Source organism: Sarcophilus harrisii, chromosome 1 (assembly GCF_902635505.1).
Source record: "Sarcophilus harrisii chromosome 1, mSarHar1.11, whole genome shotgun sequence".
Classification (NCBI taxonomy): domain Eukaryota; kingdom Metazoa; phylum Chordata; class Mammalia; order Dasyuromorphia; family Dasyuridae; genus Sarcophilus; species Sarcophilus harrisii.
In genome coordinates, this window is record NC_045426.1 from 710,664,886 (window position 1) to 710,683,364 (window position 18,479).

Genomic DNA, 18,479 nt, shown 5'->3' on the forward strand with positions numbered 1-18,479 from the left:
GGAGAAGAGACAAGGCTGATCCCGTGTCTCTGTGGCCTTCAGATGCGCAGTCATCCACCATGCTCTCTTCTCCCCCCCAGCTTTCTCTTCTCCTCTAGAAACCCTCCCTGCTCCTTTAACCAGTTCTCATGGAGTAGCTTACCACTCTAGTTTATCAATAACCTTCCTAAACAATGATGCCCAGAACTGGACAAATACTCCAGATGTGGTCTGACCAAAGCAGAGCAAGCCACCGGCATTTATTAGGCACCTACTATGCGTTAGGGCAACTAGCTGGTGCAATGGTCAGAGCTCTGGGGAAGATCTGACTTCAAATCTGGCCTCAGACAGCTGTGTGACTCTAGCCAAGTCATTTTGACCTTCTGCCTCAGTTTCCTTATCTATAAAATGGATGGAAGGAAATGGCAAACTACTCCAGTATCTTGGCCAAGAGGTCGGGAAATGACATGTCAGGAGCTGTATTAACCTCCAGGGATACAAAGAAAAGCAAAAAACAGCCCCCTGACCTCAAGGAGCTTCCAGTCTAATGAAGGAGACTACAGGCAAACAACTCTGAACAGGCAAGATACAGAGAGGATCAACAGACAGAAGGAAGGCCCTAGAATTATAGGGGCAAGACCCAGGAAGCCAGAGAAGCATCATTTCCCCATTTCTAGAAGTTACCTCTCAAAGCGGCTGAGGATCGGGTTGGCTGATTTGGCTGCTTCATACTGACTCCAATGTTCTAGCCCATGGAAACAATTGTTTAGTTAATTACATAGGACACAGGTTTATTATTTGTGTATTCTATATCCTGATGAATAACTGATCACAATGATAATATGATCATTAAAACACTGTATTGGATAATTGCTAGTTAAAATTGGTCCCTGGCCACAACACAGCATTTCCACTCCCTCTGCTTTTGTCCGTCTCCATTTTTGATTTCCTTCTCAGGTTAATTTTACCTTATGTCTAAGTCTGAATTTTCTTGTGCAGCAAAATAACTGTATGGACATGTCTACATATATTGTATTTAACATATATTTTAACATATTTAACGTGTATTGGACTATCTGCCATCTGGGGGAGGGGAGGGGAGGAGGGGAAAAGTTAGAACAGAAGGTTTTGCAAGGATCAATGCTGAAAAATTACCCATGCAAATGTTTTGTAAATAAAAAGCTATAAAAAAAATAATGAAATAAAATAAAATAGGTTCATGGTTAGTATTGATGGAGCTTTAGAGTTTGCAAAGCACTTAATAGCTTTGATCTTTGCAACAGCCTCGAGGAGTCTGGGCTCCTGACTCAGGCAGGTGTGAGTGGGCCCTCCAAGCTTTTTTCACTTCTGCCATCGTCCCCTCCCCTTCTCACTGTCACACAGTAGCATGGCTCTCCATACCAGCCACTGGAACCGTTGCGGGCCCTTCCTAACACACCTTCCCCTATTCGCACCCAATCCATCTTTCACACACATACACACACACACACACACACACACACACACACACGCAGAATAATTGTTGCTCAGCAAAGATCTACTTCGGTGACACTGCCCAGAGTCTCCTATGGGGTCTCAATAACCTAGGAAGAAAAATTCAAGTATTCCCCAGGCCCTCAAGGCCCTTCCCACGAGCCCCTCCCTTATTTCTACCCCGTACTCTGTGCAGCATCCAAGGTAAATGCTGGTCTCTGAAAACTTTCACTTACCCCTTTGCTCTGTCACATCCTTCCCTCTGCCTAGAATAGTCTTCCTCTCCTCCTTTCTTTAGTCAGTTCTTTAGAACTCACCTCCCATAAGAGATCACAGTTCATTTAACAACTTCCAGCCCTCTGCGTCGCCCTTTCCCAACCCCCTTCCTGTGAACGGTCACTTTGTATTATTCTGTTTTTAAATACTTGGTATAACGTTCTTTCACTCTAGTGCCCATCAGCACACGAGGCTCTGAATTCGAACTGAACTGAATTGGGAGGCAGCCCGGCGGCACAATGGCTACAGTATTGGTTGGGAAAACTTGAGTTCAAATTCTGCCTTTGAGGGGCAGCTAGATGGTGCTGTGGATAAAGTACCAACCCTTAAGTCAGGTGGAGCCAAGTTCAAATCCAACCTCAGATAATTAATACTTACAAGCTGTGTGGCAAGTCACTTAACCCCAATTGCCCTGCCAACAACAACGACAAAAAAAAAAAAAAAAAAAAAATCCACCATAGATACTTACTAGCTGTGTGATGTTAACCAAGTCATTCAGCCTCTATCTAGATTCAGCTTCCTCATCTCTAAAATGGGGAGAATACTAGCATCCACCTCCCAGTGCTTACTTAGCACAATCCCTGGCACACAGTAGGTGCTATATAAATGCTAGCTATTACTATTATTGAATCAGACTTTATGCTTTGTGCTCCTAATAGAGCTCTGGAATGATAATAATTGGCAACGAGCCTTAGCTCTGGAGTCACTGGACCTGGGGACCTATCCAGTTTCTAAAATATACTGTGTGACCTTGGATAAGCCATTTAGCTTTTATGAGCCTCAGTTTCCTCCTCTGTGTTTGGCAAGGCTAGGATTCCATTGCCTCTGAGCTCCCTTCCCACTCTGGGTGTGGGATCCCAGATAGGATACTCTATCTTGGTTCCATCAGCATCTCACTTGAACCCTGAGGTCAGGAGGCCCAGAGGTCTGACCACGGTGGGAGCACCGGAGAGGACTGGCCACTGGGGCCAATGGACACTTGGGGAGGGAGCGTCCTCCCCAGGAAGGGCCACTCTCAGAAGTATCGATGCTTCAGGTTTATTGAGCAAAGGGAAGAAAACTCCAGACAAAGGAAGAGAAAGCAGCTTGTTGTCGGCAGAATCCCACCGGGAACCCCACGTTGCCCTGAAAGTGAGTTCGGGAAAAGGGCCGCTGGGCTGGGAGGCCAGGCCTTCGGGACAATGTGGGGGCCCAAAGGCAGAAAAGGCCGAGCCCTGAATTCCTCCCGGCCCCCAGCCTCACCCACACACACATTCCTCGGTGCCCAGACAACAGAAATGGGCTGCCTTGGATCAGAGCAGGCCGGGGTCCAGGAGCCTGGGCTCCCATGATGCAATGCCATCTCCCACTTTACAGGTTTGACACCTGAAATCCCGAAAGGGAGGGGGACAAAGTCACCCCCCAACGGGAGGCAGGGCAGGGGCCTGGATCTCAGCAATGCAAATGCGATGATATTGTTTTCATTTTGACTTCTTTTTTCCCCCTAATGCTCCCCCTTCCCTCACCCAGAGTGGCTCAAAGCAAAGCTATGGAGCCTCTGCGAAGCTGCTTCGGGGCCCTGTTATTTCCCTGGCTACCTCGTGGGTCACAGCTCGCCATCCTTCCCACTTTCCCGGCAAGCTCCTTTCTCCCACTAATTTCCATAAAATCCGGGCTTTCTGGAACCAGTCATCATCAGGAGGAGGAAGGCCGGGTTTAGCAGGGAAAAAGCCATCACGGCCCCCCCCCCCCAGAAGTCACCGCCCACGGAGCTCCAGCTCCCACCCCGGCGTCGCCCCCCGCAGCCCCATAACTTCCCGGACCCCGAAATCCCGAGTCTTTGGATGTTGTCTCCAGGCCTGGAACTTCCATCTCCTCCATCAAAGTTTGCAGCTGGCGCTACACCGAATGCAGACTGCAGCATTTCAGCCGCGGGGGGGAGGGGGGAGCCGGTGGAAGGAGAGAGGGGGCAGAGGGAGAGGGAGAAGGGGGGACGGAGGGGGGAGAGCGCGTCCGCGTGTGGGGGGAGGGGGGCTCCCGGGGCGGAAAGAAAGGCTCCCCTCACCGAATCAGGCTCCCAAAGTTCTGGGATTTGGGCGAGGAGAAAGCCCTGGGGAAGGGGGTGGGGGGGCGGGGAGATGCCAAAATGCCGCTAACGGCCGTGGTCTCTCCCACCGTCCAGAAGGGAAGGACCTGACACACCTGCCAGTCAAGTGTACTTCAAGTAAACAATGGGGGAGGGGGCCCGCGGGGGGAGGGGCAGAGCCGGGCCCGGAGGTGCCGGGCGGGAGCGCCCCGCAGGCTCGGCGCCCCCGGGGGAGAGGGAGAGGGAAGGCAGAGCCGGGAAACTTGGGCTGCCCACGGTGGCGCTGCGGAAGCAGCCCGCTGCCCCCGGCCCGGGGCAGCTCTCGCTCGCGGGGGAAGCCGCCAACTCCGCTCCCAGCTCGGCGGGCGGGCGGGCGGCCGAGGCTCGCCGAGAATCCCCGGCGCGAGCTCCCTCCTTCCTGGCCTCTCCCCCACCTCCCTCCCGCCGGGCAGCGCCGGGATTATCACACAATGTCGGCCGCTTGAGGTCGGGAGATTTTCCCACCCAGACAAGGGGAGGAGGAGGAGGATCCTCGAGGAGCCCGGAGCTCGCAACTGCCCCCCCCCCCGCCAGGCTTCGCGCCCGGTCCCTCGGGGACCGGGCATCTGGAAGCCCCCCGCCGTCACCCTGGCAAGACAAAGGAAAACCGGCTTCGCGGGCAGCCCTGGCGCTGCGGCGGATGAGACGCCCTCTTCTCCTCGGCCGGGCCGGCCAGCATCCCCCCGCACCCCCTTCGGCCCCAGCTCCCCAGCGAAAGCCCGACGCTCCCCGGCTCCCCAGGCGCCTTCCCCGCCCCGCCTAGCAGGAGCACGGAGCAAGAGGATGCCCCCGCCCCCACCTCCCGCAACTCTTCCGCCAGCAGCCCTCCCGCCCCGGCCCCTCCGCCGGCCCCTCCCGGTTCCCGGTGTCCCCGCACCCGCGGCTGCCGCGGTGCCCCCCGCCTCCGGCCCCTCTCCGAGCGCAGTCTCCCTTCCACAAAGGGCACCCCCCCTCCCCCGCAAGCCTCAGCCGGCCGGCTGGCATCCTCGGGGAGGATGGGCAGGGCGGGGGGCAGGACGGGGGCTTCCCCCCTCGCCCGCGGGCGCCGCGATTACCTGCTCCGCGCAGCCCGGGCGCGCTCCGTCCCTCCGGGCTTTATTATTAAACAGGTCTCGCCGAAGGATGGCCGGCGCTGGGTGCGCGGGAGTCCGCCTGTGTCCGAGCCGCCGCGAGCGCGGGTGCGGGCGTGTTTACCGCCTCCTCCGCACGCCCCTGGGCGCCAGCAGCGCCGTTCTTCAGCGCCCGAGCCGCGCCGCCTGCCCCCCGCCGGCTGCCCCGGCCCGCCCTCCACCTTCGCCCTCTCCCGGATAATGGGGGGGAAACGGGGCAAAGAATCAAGTGCGCTCGTCTTCGGAGCGGGTCCGGGCCCGGCCCCCGAGCGGTCCTTCCCGTCTAAAAGTTGGACGCCGCGGCCGGGGCCCCGCGGCGGCGGCCGGGATCCCGAGGAGGGTCCCCCCGGCTTTCGGGGGGTGTCCGAGCCGGCGCCGGCTGGCGGGGCCGGGGATGGGGGGCCGCGGCACGGGCCGGCTTAGCTCGCCCCATTCATCAAACTTTCCATGGGGCCCGCGAGATCGGGTCCTGGGCGCGGGCGGTGGCGTCCCCGGGTCCCCGGGTCCCGAACCCCGGACTCCCCAGCCCCGCGCCGCCCGAGCTGCAGGAACGCCAGGCGCAGACAACAAAACGACGCAGTCCTCCTGCCGCTGCTGCTGCCGCGGCTGCTGCTCCCGCTCCTCCTGCTCCTCCCCGCTCTTCCTCCTCCTCCTTCTACTCCTCCTCCTCCTCCTCCTCGGTCCGGCCTCCCCAGGCCCTTCTCAGAGCCCCCAGCCCGGCGGAGCACGAATTTTCCCATTGGCCGGGCGGGGAGGGAGACGCCCAGCAACCGGCCCCGATTGGCGCATCCTCCGGCGAATCTGGCTCGCCATTGGGCGACGGCAACGTCTATCTGCCGCGCCTCGACCTCCCGTCAGGTATTCGGGGGCTAGGAGAGCGAGCTGCGGGTCGAACGGCCAGTTCCCAACGAGGCGGCGGCGGACGAGGGCCGTGGAAGGGGAGCTCCGCGTGCCTGTCCTTGGCGCGGCGCCACCCCCGGTCACGGCCCGAGAGCCGGCGGCGAGCAGGTGGCTCCGCTCCCCGGCCCTCCCGCCCACGCCGAGGCTCTCCTCGGCCCCAAGGGGGTGGGGAAGCCGGGCTGGGGAGGCCGGCCCCCGGTGCCGGGCTGGGGAGGGAGCCCAAGGGTCCGGCCAGACAAAGAAGTCCCCCCTCGGCCCTTGGCTCCCCTTTTTCTCGCCGGCGGATTTGGGCCAGTTGCCATGGCAGCGGTCAGGCAAGCCGGCGATTCGGGGCCGCTTCGAAGCCCGCAGTTGGTGGGTTCGTTACAACCGGTCAACGAATCTCGGGGGAGAACGCCGAAGTCGGTTAGGGCTGCGTGAGCGGGCGGCCTGCAGCGGGGGTCGGAAGGGCCCGGCCCGGCGCCCCCCCCCCCAGCCTTTTCAAGGTGCCGTGGGCAAAAGCCGCTACCAGCCTTCTCGTGGTAGACTTCAGAGCCCCCAGTAGACGGGGCGCAGGGAGATCTGGCCTGTACTGGCCCTGGGGAAGGAAGAGAGAGGGGAGGTGGCCCCAGCGGGAAGGACTCGGGCCTGACCTAAAACCTGACTTCTGCATGGTGATAGCCGGAGACCGGACTGGCCCAACCGGCTCGGGCCAGCGACCTCGGGAAAGCTGGTACACCTTGCTGCAGTGGGAAGCTGGGAGCCATGACTTCCAGAGCCCTGATCCCTAGGAGACAACTTCCTGGGGGAGGCCTTCAGTTTCTCGTCTCCCCATAGAATAGAAGCTCCCAAGGGCAGGGATAGTTTTCTTTTCTTTTCTTTTTTTAAATATCTCGACTTTTTATTACGTCTAGCCCTAACACAACGTCTAACGTCTAGCTGTAGATACTTAATAACTTCGTGGGATCAGAGAATGAGCCTCAGAGGAGACCTTAAAGAGGGATCAGAATTGGGAGTCAGAGGACATGTTAGGCATCAGAAATTGAGAATCAAAAGAGACCTTAGACAGGGATCAGAGATTTGAGAATCAGAGGAGACCTAGAGAGGGAGCAGAGATTGAGAAAAAAGACCTTAGGGGTCAAAGATTGAGAGAGGAGACCTTAAAGAAAGGGATCAGAAATTGAGAATTAGGATGTTAAGGATCAGAAATTGAGAATTAAAGGAGACCTTAGACAGGGATCAGAGATTGAAAATCAGAAGAGACTTAGAGAGGAATCAGAGATTGAGAGTCAGAAGAGACCTTAAGAGAGGGATCAAAGGCTGAGAATCAGAGGGCATTTTAGGGAGCAGAAATTGAGAATTAGAGGAGACCTTAGAGAGGAATCATATTGAGAGTCAGAGGACATGTTAAGGATCAGAAAATGAGAAGCAGAGACCTAAAGAGGGATCAGAGATTGAGAATCAGGAGACCTTAGAAGGGATCAAGAGATTGAGAGAGGAGACCCTAAAGAGGGATCAGAGATTGAGAATTGGAGGAGCCCTAGAGAGGGATCAGAGATTGAGAATCAGAGGACATTTTAGGGATCAGAGATTGAGAGAGACCTTAGAGAGGGATCAGAGATTGAGAGAACCACTTTACAGAGGGATCAGATTGAGAAAAAGACCTTAACAGAGGAACCTTTTCATTTTTATAGATAAGGAACTAAACGTTAGAGAAAGGTAACATAACCTTTCCAAGGTCACATGGCACTAAACTACAGAGCTGCCTTTCAAACTGATGATTGGAGTGGACAGATGAGTGGAGGCCCTACAAGTAGGTGTGCCCTTAGGAAGTCTCCCTAATTACAGGACTCTTTCCCCATTGGTCCAAGATACCTTGGCCCAAATGAAAAGAGATAATCTAGCAAAGTAACAATCCCAAATCCCATGGATCTACATGAAAAGTCAAAATCACCCTTCCCTTAGCTAAGAATTTCAGAATAACACTTTGTAAACATCTGCTGTACGCTCAACCTGACAGAAGTGATTCTATCAAACTATCTTGACACTCTCTCCTAGGATCTCACACTACAGACAGAAAAGGATCGAACAGACCAACAGAACATGCCAAGACATTTCAGCAAATGCCGCTCTTCTGTATGATGAGTTAACGGGAGAAGATCGGTGGTGAGTTATGAACGAGGGTGCCGGGGACAGCAGTGAAGTACCTTTTTGCTATCAGGTTTATAGTTCTCATTTATGCACTTCTATTTGTGAAGCACTTTGCAATCTCACTAATGTGTACTATATTCCCATGAAAATAGAACAGCATAATCAAAGAGTAGCAGACCTGCATTCAAACACCACTATACCCCAAGCCAGGGTTTCCTTGGGGAGTGGCAGGATTTGGCTTGTGTCTAGAGCTCCTTGAGAAGGAAGAGATCTCAATTCAAATAGAAACACTCAGACTAATATGATCTTAAATAGAGAATTTTGTATATTTAATTAAACAGGTAATCTCTAGGATTCTCGAGCCCATAAACAAAATAGCTCCTCTTTACTTTGCAGTGGACCTTTGACTTCCCCTGGGACCTATACAGTCCTCCACATTATAAGTCCTACCTTGCGTGGAGCCATTTCCACAAGGGAGAAGAATGAGATTGCTTAAGAAGTTAAATAGTATGTCCCTCTAGTAAGGCTTGGCTTTTCCAGAGACTTAAAAGTCGTCCTTGTATTTCTAATTTGAGGAACCTACAAGAAAAACTAAAATTCTTGGAGTCTGACTTGTCAGTTCCCTTGGACCTGCACAGACCGAATGACTGACAGCAGTACCGGTCAAGACAATGGACTAAGGATGCTCTTCCTCATCATGACTTTGTGCTGTTATATCTCAGCTTCAATTTTCTTGATCCTAGCTTGACTCAGGTCTTTACCTTGGTTCAGAATCTTCTCTGGTACTTTGTATCTCCATCTGGCACCCTTTCCTTCTAATCTGGGCAAAATTGTATGGTTTCCTGTGAGAGGGAAGCGATCCTTACCAATATACAATCCACAAAGCCAGATTCCTATCTGTGTTTAGTCCCTTTGCTCTTTATAAAAGAAAAACTAATTTTTTGCCAGCTGATAATTTATTTTATTAATGCCCTTTGTTGGTGTTTCCTAGTCTCCAACTTCCCTTTGTAACAAAGAAAAAGTTAAATAAAATCAACAGCCACATATGACAACATATGCAACATTCTCTACCTTTGGCGTGATTAGAGAGTAATTCTTCCCACTTCTTTACTCAGAGGAAGATACGTTTCATATTCTGTGCTCTGGGCCAGTACTGAGCATTGCCTTTCATGTGAGCTGAACTGATCTTCAGTATTTTCATTGACATTCTTGTGATCATTATGTTTACCATTCTCCTTGTTCTTTTTTCATCACCCAGTATCAGTTTGTACAAGGTTTCCCATGTTTCTATTAATTCTTCATGATCTTCGTTTCTTTTGTTTATTTTTTCTGGTTATACATGTACATCCATTTTTTAAAAACCTTTCTTTATGAAGCATGTTGGGAGAGAAAAATCAGAGAAAAACCATGAGAGGAAAAAAAGAACAGAAGAAAGAGAGGAGAAAGTGAATATATAACATGTGTTGATTTACATTCAGTCTCCATAGTTCTCTTCTCTGGATGCAGACAGCATTTTCTATCAAGTTTATTGGAATTGTGTTGGATCACTGAACTGCTGAGAACCAAGTTTTTCATAGTTGATCAGCATACATTTTGCTGTGCTATGTAGAATGTATTCCTGGTTCTGCTTGTTTCACTCGGCATTAGTTTGTGCAAATCCTCCCAAGCCTTTCTAAAATCCAGCTCGTTCATCATTAATAGAATAATAGTCCATTACTTTCATATACTGTAACTTATTTAGCTTTTGGGTATAGTTCCAAATTGCTCTCCAGAATGGTTGGATCAGTTCACAACTTCACCAAAATTCATTAAATGTGTCTGTTTTTTCATATCCCCTTTTAACATTTAGCATTATCTTTTCCTGTCATTTTAGCCAATCTGAGAGGGGTAAAGTGGTGCCTCAAGAGTTGATTTAATTTGTATTTCTCTAATCATGATTTAGAGCTTTTTTGTTTTTCATACAACCATAGATAGCTTTAAATTTCTTCATCTGCAAATTGTATCCTTTGATATCGTCTTCATTTTTTATGGTACAATAATATCCCTTTACATCAAAGGACCATGATTTGTTCAGCCATTCAACACGGATACTTGGTTTCAAAAATGATAAATGGTTTGATCTCTATGGGAAATTTCTGGTTTTGATCTCCTTGGGATACATGCCCACTAGTGCAATTACAGAGTCCAAGAGTATAAACAATTCAATAACTTTTCTTGCATAGTTCCAAATTGTTTTCCAGTATGTTTAAATCAATTCACAAATCCACCAAAAGTGCATTAGAATCCAATTGATAAATGGGCAAAGGATATGAATAGACAGTTTTAAGAGGAATAAATCCAAGTTATCAATAGCCATATTTTAAAAATAATCTAAAATCACTAATAGAGAAATACAACCCTAAATGCCTCCTGACTCTTAACTCTTGAAGTACCACCTCACTGTACTCATCAAATTGGTAAATTTGACAAAAAGGGAAAATGACAAATGCCAAGAAGGCTGTGGGAAAAGTACATTGATGCATTGTTTGGTGGAGCTGTCAACTGGTCCAGTTATTCTAGAAAGTAATTTCAAGCAATATCCCAAAAGCTATTAAATTGTGCATATCCTTTGACCCAGTGATACCACTAGTAGGTCCTTTGCTATCTGTACAAAAATATTTATAGTAGCTATACAAAAGAATTAGAAACTAAGGGAGTGCCTGTCAGTTGGGAATGTCATATGTATGTCAGTAAGTCAAACACTTAGTACCTGCTAGATGCCAGGCACTGTGAATGGATATAAAGAAGTGAAGGGATGATTTTGGAAAAACTGAGAACAATTGTATGAACTGGAACAATTGTACGAACTATTACAAAATTTGAAACAGCAAGAGTTAGTTACCCTTCATTCTTGAAGGGGACCAAAATGACATCACTAAGTCAGTCAAACTAATACGTCTGATTATGGCTGATCAAATCAGTAAGAGCTTGGAATGCTGTGCTGTAGGTTGGACCCAGATCTCCATGAACATGGGGGGGGGGGGGGCTTCTCTAACTTTGCTTATCTCCCATTTTTTCTGATCTACTTCAATTCTGCTTTGCTTACAGCAGCTTCTCTGATGAGGGCCCACCATGCTGGGTCTCCCATGTCATACAATCAGTTCTAAGATTCTTGAGAGATTTTGAGAGTGTTCTTGTATAACTTTTTCTGCCCGCCTTGTGAGCACCGGCCCCGTGTGAGTTCTCCATAAAATAAGCTTTTTGGCAAACGTACATCTGGTATTTGAACAACACGGCCAGCCCAGCATGGTTGTGCTCTCTGCAGTAGTTTGAACGCAGAGGTCTGTGTACGACATTTGTCCATCTGACCGAGGTCTTTGATCCCAGCAGCCATGGGGGCCTATGAAAAAACGTCGAAATTTGCTTCCCCAGAGAAGTTTATTGGTATAGTACACCAGCCCGGTTCTGGACAATGAGCAGTGCTCTCAAGCTTTCAAAGTCACCCATGAAACAAGGCCATATGCTTGCTTCCCAGGCTTTTTAGTATGACGTTTTCAGCCATGTTGTCAAGTGCCTTCAATGAGGAAACATGGCATCCAAGTCAGCTACTGCACTCTGATGGTAATATTTTTTTTTTAATTGGGGGTGCCTTCTCTGATGGTAAATTCAACTTGAAAAGACTACAAGCCAAAACTAAAGTGGAGGGGAGTGTTGTTCACAGATGATTGTGCGCTCAATGCAGCCCCCAAAGCAGAGATGCAACAAAGTAGGGATTAATTCCCTGCCATTTTTGCTCATTTTGGCCTAATGATTAACACAAGAAAACCAGTCAATATCACATCATCTGTATGTGGAACCATCGTTTACAGCAAATGGAGAAGTTTTGAATGCTGTGGATCAGTTTCCAGGGATGTCCACACTGATGTCGAGGCACTCATTGCCAGAGCTAGCTCAGTGTTTGGGAGGCTCTGAAGAGAGAAAAGGTATTAGTGACTAGCAAACTGAGAGTCTCCAGAATCCTTGTCCCGACCTCATGGTTGTATGCCTGTGAAATCTGAACAGTTGACCAGCGCCATGCCAAGAAACCGAATGGCTTCCATTTGAATTGTCTTAGGAAGATTCTGGAGATCCCTGGCAAGATGAGGTACTGGACACTGAGGTTCTTGGTCGAATTAAACCACCAAGCATCAAGCTCTACTGCAGAGAGCACACAAGAGTACTGAAAAGACAAATCAGTTTGAAAGGCTTAGAAACTCTGAACCAATCACAGTCCCACAGGATCCATGAAGAAGCATGTTGCTCACTTCCAGATAGACAGGGGATGAACTCGGGTGCAGATGAAGGTAAAGAGACACATTTGACATAGAGATGGGTAGATAACATACATAAAGATGTATAATATGGCTATTTGGGAATTTGTTTTGCTCAACTTAGACTGGGTTTTGTCTTCTCTGTTTTAATGATTTAGGGAAGAAGATATGAGAGGGAGAGAATTTGGAACTAAAAATAAAATGAAATTCAATTTTGTAAGAAAGTGCATTAGCACACCTGCCTTCTTCCTATAGTCCCCGTAACACCATTGCTCTCTACCATCACTTCCAATTTGCTAAATATGAAGTGAAACATCAACATTGTTTTAATTCTCATTTCTCCTCTTATTGGCAATTTGGGGCTTTTTTCCTATGGTTATCCATGGTTTGTGTAATTCTTCTTTTGAAAACTGTTCATTTCTATTCTTAGAACACAGTAGGAAAAGTCCTAGCACAGCCACATAACCGTGTCTGTGACATCGGATGTCACTGCTCTTCTCCGGGCCTCAGTTTTTGTCATCTGTAAAATGAGAGGATTGGAACTGATGGCCTCAAGTCTTTTCTAGATTAAGATTAAGGATTTTGGTTGGGAGGGAATGCCAGATGAGAGTTGACTTGGCTGCTATTCACTTGGAATATCAGGAACTTTTCTGATAAGCTCCTACCAGATTTTGTCATCTGGCCTTCCTAAACAAGATGGCCACACGGCAAGCTTTCAACCCTGAGGAATGGGCAATTCTTCTACATACCATGCGTGCTCCCTCCGTGACCTGGAAGGACAATAGTACAGGGACTTGTCCTGGGAACTAAAAATTGGTCCTGAAAAGAAAGCCAGCTGTAGGTAGCAAGCAATTCTTGGCTCCGAGTATTCCCAGACCCAGCAGGCAGTGCCTATTGTCTCAGAGCTCAATGTTAGGTCTAACTTTGACTATTCATGATTGCCTAAATGTACAGTATTTAATAACCTTTAAATAATCATGCTGGCCCTAGGGGGTACCTGCCTTTCTGAATAACTTCCTCTCCTTTCTATTCTCCAACCTCAAAATAACATCATTCCGGTCTGCTGTTTCTGTCTTGCAAAGCCACAGTTAATCAGTGTCCAGCTATGCTTAACTGTGCAGATCAGATCAGAGAACTCGCAGCGTTCTCTCCCACTCTGACTGCCAGCACTAAGCGACACGATGGCATCGCATGTTTGTCAAAATCACGCCGTACTCGAGCTGGCAGGAATCGCACGACAACCACAAACGGCAGCTGCAGATAGAACTCTTCCATCCACCTGCTGTTCTCCTACTGCCAAGACGCTACTCTTTTGTCTGCTGTATTTAGAACCTATCGGACCGTGTTTGCAGAACCAGGCTACCGGCAGCAGTTATTTTCATCAGCAAACTTCTTTGCTGTGAACCTCCCATCTGTCGTCCTCCATCTCAACCCTCCATATTCTACTCGGACTCGATCGGTGTCACGGCTTGGCCGTGCTGTTGGATGTCTAACTTAATGGAGATATTTAAATAAGTCGAGGACTTCAGAATCAAGCGGCAAATAGGTTCTGATGACGGAGAGCACCTTTGAGACATACCTTTTGTCCAGTGTTCGTGATAAGAATGATAATTGAGTTCATTGAAAAGGCATTGTATTTCAAGGAGAATTGGAATATCTTGCGAAGTAAATTTAACTCGGGAAACCCACAGAAGAATAAATTTAGAGCTGAAAGCTGAACATTTGAGTCCACACCCTTCTTTTTTACAGACTGGGGAAACTGAAGGTCGAGCCTGATTATCCTTTTCAGGATTGTACAGCTAGTAAAATCCAAGCATAATTCGAACTCGGGTCTCCCTCATTCCAAGCCTTAACACACTATCCAACTACACCTCCATTTTCCTCTTTGAACCTATTACATATCTAATTTTATTTAATGTGATCGTTTTGATTCCGTTCTAGTAATCTAATGCTAGAACTCATGAAATTATAAAGCTTGCCGAGTCAGATTGTTTTCTTGGTGTACAGAATGGAAAGACATAGGACATTCTGGGATCGATGGTAAGACTGAGAGTAATAATACTGAAATAACTTCCTTACTGGCAAAGGGAGAAACACAATCTGTTTTTACGACAATGGTTAAGTAATAAAAATGTGGCACTGGGATATTATCTAGGAATCACGACCTCCCATGTGCCCCCTTTACCTGCCTGCCCCTTAAAAAAAGAAGCCAGTTGGCAGGCAATATTCAATACAACTGGAAAAACTTCAGAATCAGGCCTGGTGGTAATATGATAATAGATGAAAGGAGGGGATTAATTTTTCAAAAAGAGAAAAAAAATTGAAATGTTAAAAAGGGGGGCGGGGTTGGGATGCCAAGATTACTAAACAAAACCCATAAGATTTAATGCTGTTTGATAGGCCTAATAAAGGCAAAACTGGAGAACAAAGGCTCTCCTGCTAGGCCCAAAACCCAGCTGATTTCAACTGGTCCTTTTGTTCTTATCCCCAAGTTTATTTGTATGAAAACCTGGAGTATTAAGGGCAGTTGAGGAGATTCTAGATTTCCCAGCCCTCTACAGTTTCTTTGAAGCTTTGTTGGACAGTCTACAAGATGGTTTTAGGGGATACAGATTGATGATCCAGACTTTGATGGAAGTAAAAGAGATTTTCTAAACCTAATCCAGCCAAATATCTGTGGCCACAAAGGATTTGTAGGCAGCAGGAGAAAAACAGCCGGGTGGCCCAGTGAACAGCTTGCTGCCAGACCTAGAGTTGGGAGGACTCATCTTTCTGAGTTCAGATCTAGCCTCAGACACTTAATTGCGTGACCCTGGGCAAGTCACTTAAGGCTGTTTACTCAGTTAACCTTGTCTGTAAAATGATCTGGAGAAATAGCAAACCATTCCAGTATTTTTGCCGAGAACACCCCAAATAATCACAAAGAATCAGACGTGACTGAAAAACAACTGAATAGCAATATTTATAAAGTACTTTGCTAACTAAACAATATCATTGTTATTTTGACAGGCTAGGACATTGGGCTCACCTGTAAAATTAGCTGAAGGAGGAAATGGCAAATCACTCCAGTATCTTTGCCAACAAAATTCTGAATAGGGTCATGAAGAGTCAGACACAATTGAAAACAACAAAAACAGGAGAAAAGCGGTCAGAAGAACAGCCAATTCTCTCCTGTGGACTTCTGCTGGATCCTTCTGGTTGTATATTTAGCAAACATTTAGGTTCTAAGAGAGTGGTAGCTCTTCCTGATAAGGAAGAGGCTTGATAACCACCACCTCCCAGCAGACGGTAGTGGAGGGAGCAGATGGCCTGAAGGGGCCAATCGCCAGCAGGTGGTAGCAGAGAGTAATGGTTCAGTTGAGAGGCAGCTAAAGAACCACAAGAGGCGACTTGATGATACCCAGCAGAAGAAAACATGGCAGCATCTCTACAATGCATCAGTGACTTTGAAGCTGTAGTTGTAGATGGTTGTGGCCACCTGGACGCTCCAGCGTGTTCTCTGGGTACCGAGAAGCGGAGCCGTGACCTTGGCGACAAAGGTCCTTGTAGACAAAGCTATGTTTTTTGTTTTTTTCCATTAGCAATGTATAGCTGTAAGACTTAGATTATAAGGAAAGCTGAGTTCTGCAGAATTGATGCTTTTGAATTGTGGTGCTGGAGAAGACTTATTAGAATCCCTTCGACAGAAGAGTATCAAATCTGAAGAAGGTAATTCGGGCTATTCATTTGAAAGCTAAAACTAATTGAAACTCATTACTTTGGCCACATAATTAAGAGGTGGGACTCAATTGGAAAAAAAATAAAACCCCGATTTGGGGAAAGTTTGAAGGCAAAAGGAGAAGACGATGCCCAAAGATGAGATGGAGAGAGAGTGTCATGGAAGCAACAAACATGACCTTGGACAGACTTGAGGAGCTAGTGGAGGATAGAAGAGCACCGGGTGCTATGATCCAGGAGTCGAGAAGACTCAGACGCACCTGAATGACTGAATAGCAACAATCTGTGTCCCCTGACCACATGTGTTCTCATTGTAAGTGTCCTCTCTACGAAGGGGTCCTGAGGACCACATGCATAGATTTGATGCATGGGTGTGCTCCCCGCCTTGGTGACATATGCCTTTTTCTAGGGAGTTTCTAGTATGACATATGCCCTTCTAGGACACATGGTATTTTGGCACTAAATTTGTTATGTTACTTCTGTAAAATGGCTCTTGCTTTGAACTAAAATGTCCTTTTCAGTTGACTTAGTAAAATTCCTCATGAGACTTTGGGAGGTGTCATTTTGAAGGGTGCTGACCCACAGAGGACCTCAAAACTAGGGTGCCTTCAAAGAATTCATAGATAAAGGGAATTTCAGAGGCTAAAGGAAAACTGGAGATTAAAAACAGGCATTTGAATGGACAACCCATAGAATTACTCCACCATTATATCTTGCCCAAGTAGTATTAGAGAGGGATGGTGAACTTGGCAGCAAGGAAGCACAATGTAAGAGCACTGGACCTAGGAACAGTGTATAGAGAGCACTGGACCTGGAATGAATGTAAAATTCAAATCCGGCCTGAGAGATTACTACTCTCTTAAGCCTCAGGTTCCTCATCTGTAAAATGGGGATTATAATAGCATCTAATTCTCAAGATTGTTGTGAGGATAAGATGAGATAATTGGAAAATGCTTTTCAAAACTGCAAATTTGGTAGAAAGACTAGCAACTACTACTACTATTGATAGCCTAGATCTAAAGAGGGGTTCTTGGTGAACGACAGTTCAGAAATTACCCAATTATTGAAATGATCCTCAACGGCTTTCTATAAGACGATGTTTTCCTGCGTCAACAAGCATTAACGGCTTACTCTGTGCTAAGCACTAAGGATATAAATGCAAGCAAAAAGAAAATCCAGTTATTTCAGAAAAGTCTGGATTCAACATGAACTGACACGAAGTGAACCAAGAGAATATTGTGCACGGAAACAGCAAGATTATGTCATCGACTGTGATGGACGTACCTCCTTTCAACAATGAGATGATTGAAGGCAATTCCAATAGACTTGGGACAGAAAAAGCCATCTGCATCCAGAGAGAGAAGCATGGAGACTAAATGTGGATCAAAGTGTATTTTCACCTTTTTGTTGTTTGCTTGGAGGGGGGAGGGTTTGTGTGATTTTTTTCTCTTTTGATCTGATTTTTCTTGCTCAGCATAATGAGTATGGAAATAGGCTTAGAATTGCATCTGTTTAACCTATATCAGATTGATTGCTGTCATGGGGAGGGGAAAGGGGGAAAATTTGGAACACAAGCTTTTGCAAAAATGTTTACATGTATTTGGAAAAATTAAATGCTATAATAAAATAAAAGCCAGAGCCTGACCTTGTTTGTTCATTCTAACAGAAGGAACATGAAAAAAGGAGAGAGAAAATTGTAGAGCATGGTGGGAAAAGTCTGCAGGCTCTAGATCAGGACCCACAGAAAGTGAAGGCCTGAGCATGGCTAGCCTGGGGGTCCCCAGAGGAAAGACCGATTAGAAAGTGCTCCAGGTATGGAGGGATCATGAGACAGCTTCTGGAGCAAGGCAGCAAAGGTAGTTTTCAGGGGAGAAGGCATTGTGGTTAGAATACTGAACTTAAAAGCTAGAAAGACCCCCGCTTCAAGTGTGGTCATGGCACATTCTAATTGATGGTCTCAAGGCCCAAAGGAACTCCCAAGAAGTGTGGTTGGTTGTAATCTGTACTGATGAGGTGTTCCCCTCAATAGAACCACAGATCTTTGGTGTCATCCCCCAATGGCATTGCCATTTTTCAGACCTGTTTTAAACACTTTGTGAACTCATTTGGGTTTTCTTAGCAGAGATATTGAAGTGGTTTATATTTCCTACCCTAACTCATTTTTCAGATGGAGAAACTGAGGACAATGGAGTAAAAGGACTTGCTCAGGGTCACACAGCTAGTAAATATCTTTGACGAGATTTGAACTCGGGGTGCAAGGGGGAGGGATGAGTCTTCCTGATTCCAGGTCTAATGATGACTGATAATGATAAAGAAAACCCTTTTTTTCAAAGTCTTAAAAATATTTCACTAAAAGCTCACCAAAACTCTTACACTGAAACTCAAGGCAAAAACCAGAGAAGAGACCATAGCCATGTAATCATATCGTGTCAGAGGTGAAATTGAATCCCAGAGGCACTTGAACTGTAGTTCAGCAATATGAGCACTAATGTCCCCTTGGCT

General features: G+C 47.4%; 2 protein-coding genes across 3 annotated transcripts in view; one reads left to right on the forward strand and one right to left on the reverse strand.

Annotated features, from left to right (window-relative positions):
- Positions 1 to 5,556, reverse strand: part of ARVCF (ARVCF delta catenin family member) — a 256,808-nt gene extending 251,252 nt beyond the window's left edge. The window contains exon 1 of the mRNA XM_031949000.1: positions 4,888 to 5,556. The gene's annotated coding sequence lies outside the window, so the exon portion shown is untranslated. The remainder of the gene's footprint in view (positions 1 to 4,887) is intronic.
- Positions 5,323 to 17,586, forward strand: LOC116420872. Of its 2 annotated transcripts, none has more exons than XM_031948997.1 (3): positions 5,323 to 6,326; positions 7,879 to 7,986; positions 15,270 to 17,586. In XM_031948997.1, the coding sequence occupies exons 1-2, from the start codon at positions 5,336 to 5,338 to the stop codon at positions 7,968 to 7,970; spliced, it is 1,083 nt and encodes a 360-aa protein (XP_031804857.1). In that variant the 5' UTR covers positions 5,323 to 5,335; the 3' UTR covers positions 7,971 to 7,986; positions 15,270 to 17,586. The 2 variants fall into 2 exon arrangements, 1 of the variants encoding a protein (XP_031804857.1); XR_004231319.1 differs by lacking the exon at positions 5,323 to 6,326 and adding an exon at positions 6,565 to 7,633 and having other exon boundaries at positions 15,270 to 17,585.
- Positions 17,587 to 18,479: the final 893 nt, after the last annotated feature.